The sequence below is a fragment of the Bidens hawaiensis genome, unplaced genomic scaffold, assembly GCF_021521415.1.
Source record: "Bidens hawaiensis isolate Kalapana, Puna unplaced genomic scaffold, B.hawaiensis_p1.1 tig00009970_1, whole genome shotgun sequence".
Lineage (NCBI taxonomy): Eukaryota > Viridiplantae > Streptophyta > Magnoliopsida > Asterales > Asteraceae > Bidens > Bidens hawaiensis.
In genome coordinates this window covers 318975-323783 of record NW_027491757.1, presented here as the reverse complement: position 1 = coordinate 323783, position 4809 = coordinate 318975, and the positions used below count along the sequence as shown (strand labels likewise).

The 4809-nt window shown below is 31.3% G+C and overlaps 1 protein-coding gene across 1 annotated transcript; it reads right to left on the bottom strand.

Annotated features, from left to right (window-relative positions):
- Positions 1-886: 886 nt before the first annotated feature.
- LOC143533988 (protein RGF1 INDUCIBLE TRANSCRIPTION FACTOR 1-like) lies at positions 887-2638 on the bottom strand. The gene is made up of 4 exons (XM_077028605.1): positions 2453-2638; positions 2201-2377; positions 1207-1281; positions 887-1117 (listed from the first exon to the last, which is right to left on the bottom strand). The coding sequence occupies exons 1-4, from the start codon at positions 2534-2536 to the stop codon at positions 899-901; spliced, it is 555 nt and encodes a 184-aa protein (XP_076884720.1). The 5' UTR covers positions 2537-2638; the 3' UTR covers positions 887-898.
- Positions 2639-4809: the final 2171 nt, after the last annotated feature.

The following is a 4809-nucleotide window of genomic DNA, read 5'->3' as shown; positions in this document are numbered from 1 at the left end:
TAGATGGTGAAGGATTGCTATAACCATTTTCAGGGTTTTGTTGGTAGTCAAATAAGAAACAAACATGAATATCGTGTCACACACATGAGCCCAGACACATTAATGTGTTCGTTGTTGACGATATCTTTAAAAATTCTAAAATTTCGTACTTTAAAAAATCTAAAATTTCGTGTTAGAGCATCCATAAAGTATCCAACTTGGATGCTTCCGGATTCCACATGCCCACACCATTTCAAACACAAGCATTGTAGTGCTCATCCAAACACCTCGTCCACCCCCAAGTCTGTAATCCTGAACCTGTGACGGGCTTGGTTTGTAGGTCTCCTCTCTCACACATTTATATAATACTATAAAATTTTTAAAAGAGGTTTATGGAGGTTTGGTGTTCAAAAAAATTGAGTGTTTTAAAGAAAGTTTGGAATATGACGAGAAACTCGATCATGTGGCAGTTTGTGGACGTCCGATGTTTTAGGTGCTCTTAGTTTTATTTTCTAAACCAATTAATTATGTTAAAATATGCAAATTTATTTTTAGATCGGAACGAAAATACAAGCCGATTGATATAGAATTTACCTAGAAATGGTGCTACAAACGGCTTGATTTTTGTTAATTAGAAGTTTAAACATCCGAATTGAAGCACCGTTTCGAGATAAATTTTACATCGAGCGACTCGTATACTTATTCTGATCAAAAGCCCTAAAACATCAATTTGAAATTTGGAAAAAACTTAACGGGTTAAGTTTTTTAAACGAAGGTCTAATGAAAACAATCAGTGTGAAAGGTAGGACGGTGTCAGCTATTTTTTTAGATAAAATTATTATCAACCGATTGTAAAAATATGAGATTATGAAAGTCGAACATGCCTTAAAATTTTGGCAGAAAAATGATACTAAAATACTTAAAGTTGCAACTTAAAAAATGGGTTAAAACATAACCTAAACCTATGACAGGTATAGTAAATTACCTTGCATTGGATACTGCAATAAGAGGCATCTAACAAACTCTGGTTGCAAATATTGCAACAAGGATCTTTCATGTTTTGTTGTTGCTCTTTTACATGTTGACTATCCTTTCTTCTCTTCAAGAACAACACCTTGTTTTTGTTTGTTTGATAACCCTGCAGTACTTATCCTTTGTTTATCTTTGCACACACATAGTATGATACTCAAGAATATAATGAACATTTTATCAAGTTACATTACTAACCTGAATGCCTGAACAATCAAAGTATTTCTGAAAATCCGGTCGCTTTATCACATCGTTATATACATACCTACGAATCTTCATAGTTCATCAACCGTTAGTGTCACCATTCAATGTAATATTTATAATCTATTTCATAATTTACAAGCTCAACTTACAACTCAGCATGCCACATTGAGTTCACTCGTTTTTTTAGTTTTGGTTATTTTGTGTGTTGTCATACGAGCATCTAATATACAAAAAGAAAAATCAAGTATGTGCTCAAATTCTTTCGAGTAGTCAACAAAGGAGCTATCTTCAACCCGAATGTTTATGCAAGCTAAATTAGCTCAAGAAAAATCGAACAAGCGAAATGTGAACAACGAATTAGTTGAACAATCATATTACCACTATATATTCTAATGGTATAACATAAAAGGTTTTCTACCCTGTATTGTAACCGGAATCAATATCACTTAATTCAATCGTTTAACGAATAATTAATTTGTTATCATGCTATGGTTTAACTCGCATTTCAAAATTGATAATTTTTTACTTTTTTTCATACAAGTATCAATTACAAGTTAAGATCAATAAAATATTTTATAGAACTCTAGTAAACGGCATATCACCAAACTACCAATCATTTATGTAACTTCATTAAGGTGATTGCGAGTCAACAAACGCAGTGGCGAAGCTTGGACGAGTTCATCGGGGGTGGGGGGGCTCAAATTTTAAGTAAAAAATGGGTAAATTTACACTACGTACAAAAATTTTCGGACGAAAACAAGTAAATTTACACCACTGTACAAAAAACTGGGGGGGGGGGGGGCTGCCCTAGAAGTTTAGCTCGAGCAAAATCGATCAACATAACACTATTCGAATGATACAACATAATAGATTTATTTATACTATAACATAACTCGAATTGACTCGTTAAATAACTTATGTACCAATTAAATCCATCGCTAAACCATAACTATTTATTAATTAATTGTCCATATCATGTAATTAATACCTTGATGTGATCATGTTCTTGATGATCCGAACAAGATTGACTACAAAAAGATGCAACACAATTGATACAAAACCGATCAAGCTTATGGTCTTTAGTGTTTGAATGAATCTTGCAATCTTGATATTGCATGATGTCAATCATAACTTTAACCCATTGTGGCACTCCAACACATGTTTTCTGCATATATTCAAATTCTCAAATAATTAGTAGTCAATAATATATAAAACATAAAGTGTATATATATAATATTACTTGTGTAGGAGTGATGCGTTTGATGCCATTGCCACCGGTGGTGATGGTGGTGGTGGTGGTGGTGACGGTGGCGGCATCACCCATAGTGATTGTTTTGCTTATCCAGTTGTGGGTTTGAAATTTTTAACCTAGTTAAATTCGTAGATAGATTAAAGGGTTTGTTTTTGGTGATAATATGGCGGGAGACGAGTAAAAAGGGCTGCTCTTTTTTTTTTTCTCAGAGAAATATTTTATGGAAAGTAGATAAATTTGAAAATCTAGATAAGTTTTTAGATTATTTTGTTGTTATTGATTGATTTAGTTTGACTTATTTAACTTGATTTCATATATATACGCTAATTAACTTCTAATTTAAAAAAAATCGTTATATTTAAAGTTATAAAAACTAATTTCTCCTAGCAAATTTACCGTATAGCGGTGACAATGAGATATCGTTGAATGAATAAACTTAGTTACACTACAAAAAATCAGAGTAATAGCGATGACAGTTGTCGCTAAAAATCCAGATTGTCAATGTATAGCCAAATTTAACGTCACATGGATTGTGAATATTAATGGTGAAATTTATAGTGTTGCCGCTAGCTTTTTGTAATGATACTAGCTTAAAACCCTGACATTTAGTTACCTAATGATAAAAGAAACCATAAATTGTGTGTTTATTTATACATCATGAACATCAATGAATGCAAGGAAGTCCTGTTCTTGGCATGTTAGAAATTTTGTGTTGTAAAAATTGATTTTGGTAACCAAGAAATATGTATTTTTTTAGGTTAAGTCTTGTATGATAAATTATAGATGAGATGCTTGATAAAATCGTCGTTCTACAGAGCAGCAGAGGTGTAATATAAAATCTAAACTGGATTGTAAAAGTGCTTAGTTGTGATGCAGGAGCATCCAACGTGTTAAACTGATCCCAACAGACCTACGACCGGCATGAAAAAAGTTTAGAGTGTGATACAAGTTAAGCCTTATTTAAGTTCAAGATCAACTTTAACTTTTTATTATTTAATTGGTGGATACTTAGACTGGAAGTAGTGGTACAAATTAAGGCGTTAAAAGGTAGAAGTGGATTCCAAACTCTAGCCAAGCACCATTACACAATATTGAAATTTGGGAGTTAAAGCTTTTGTCGCCAAACCCATAGCGCCACCAAGACTTATGTGAAATTGATATTTTATGAGTGTTGAGATAAGTTTTAGGAAGAATTCAGTTAATTCACTAGAATAAATAAATTTTGTCTATATATATAAACATTTGTATATTTTGACCATACTCATTTATAATACGTTTTCTAATAACTTTTTATTTTATAAGAAAAATGGATCAACTATCTAATGATTTATCTTTTTAGAAGGTGAATGAGGTAGTGATAATCGAAGTTGTTCGAGTGAGGGTAAAACTTTTAATCGAGCACAACAAACATCACAACCAGAAACTTAGAAGACGACCACCATTAGAATGGAATCGTGTGGAGGCTCATAATGTTGAGGAAAGATTAGTTTATTGAAAGACATATGATAAATTATTTATATTGAAATATGTTCATATTTTATCATACCATAAACTTGAGCACACACATGTTAATCTTCGAACAAACTTATTAGAGAACATCTAGGGAACAATCGCATAATTAAGGACGACAATGACAAGAGCAACAATGAAAAGAACGATGATTATTATGATTAAATAATTGTATTATTTTGTGAATAAGTTTTTATATGAAAACTAAATAAAACAGTCTCTTTGTTAAATAAAATGGTTAATTACAAAAAATATATATGTAAAGCTGCTATTAAGTTCGAATTCAAAAATCAAACTTATTTCAAGTATCCTTTTTTCTATATTCATACTAGTTTGTAACTTTTATTTCATTAATATTTTATTGTATGTTTTATTATTTAAATTATTAAATAAAAAAGAAATTGAATGATAAAATATTAAGTAAATAGAAATTAATTGAGTAATAAATGTAATTAGTTAAAACAACTACACTTGATTAAAAAAGGCTTTATTGAATTCATTTTTGTCTACATTGCGTTTAGGTGGTCTTTTAACTAAACAATTAGTTATAACCACTACACATAGTCTTAGTGTAACAACCCCAAAAATAAGGCTATTTTTTTAGAAAACTCACCATTAGATACCGAGTGTGATGTTGGTTGAATAGTTGAAGTGAATTATATATTAATGTGCTTGGCTCGAACCGTTGAGATGACAACTAATGGGACGACGTAGTAATTGGGCAGACTTCGGTAGAGATATGGATAAGTTTAGTAACAATACCATAATTTATAAAATGGGCTTGACCCAAATTAATCAAACGAGACCGCGACTCATTTAACCCAAACAAACCGGAA

What these genes read in the sequence shown, in the direction of transcription:
- LOC143533988 (XM_077028605.1), bottom strand. Translation starts at nt 2,536, where the DNA reads ATGGGTGATGCCGCCACCGTCACCACCACCACCACCACCATCACCACC. An exon ending in AAGAACATGATCACATCAAG is followed by an intron (nt 1,282 to 2,200) that starts GTATTAATTACA and finishes TGAACTATGAAG; the next exon opens with ATTCGTAGGTATGTATATAA. An exon ending in TTGATTGTTCAGGCATTCAG is followed by an intron (nt 1,118 to 1,206) that starts GTTAGTAATGTA and finishes TAAGTACTGCAG; the next exon opens with GGTTATCAAACAAACAAAAA.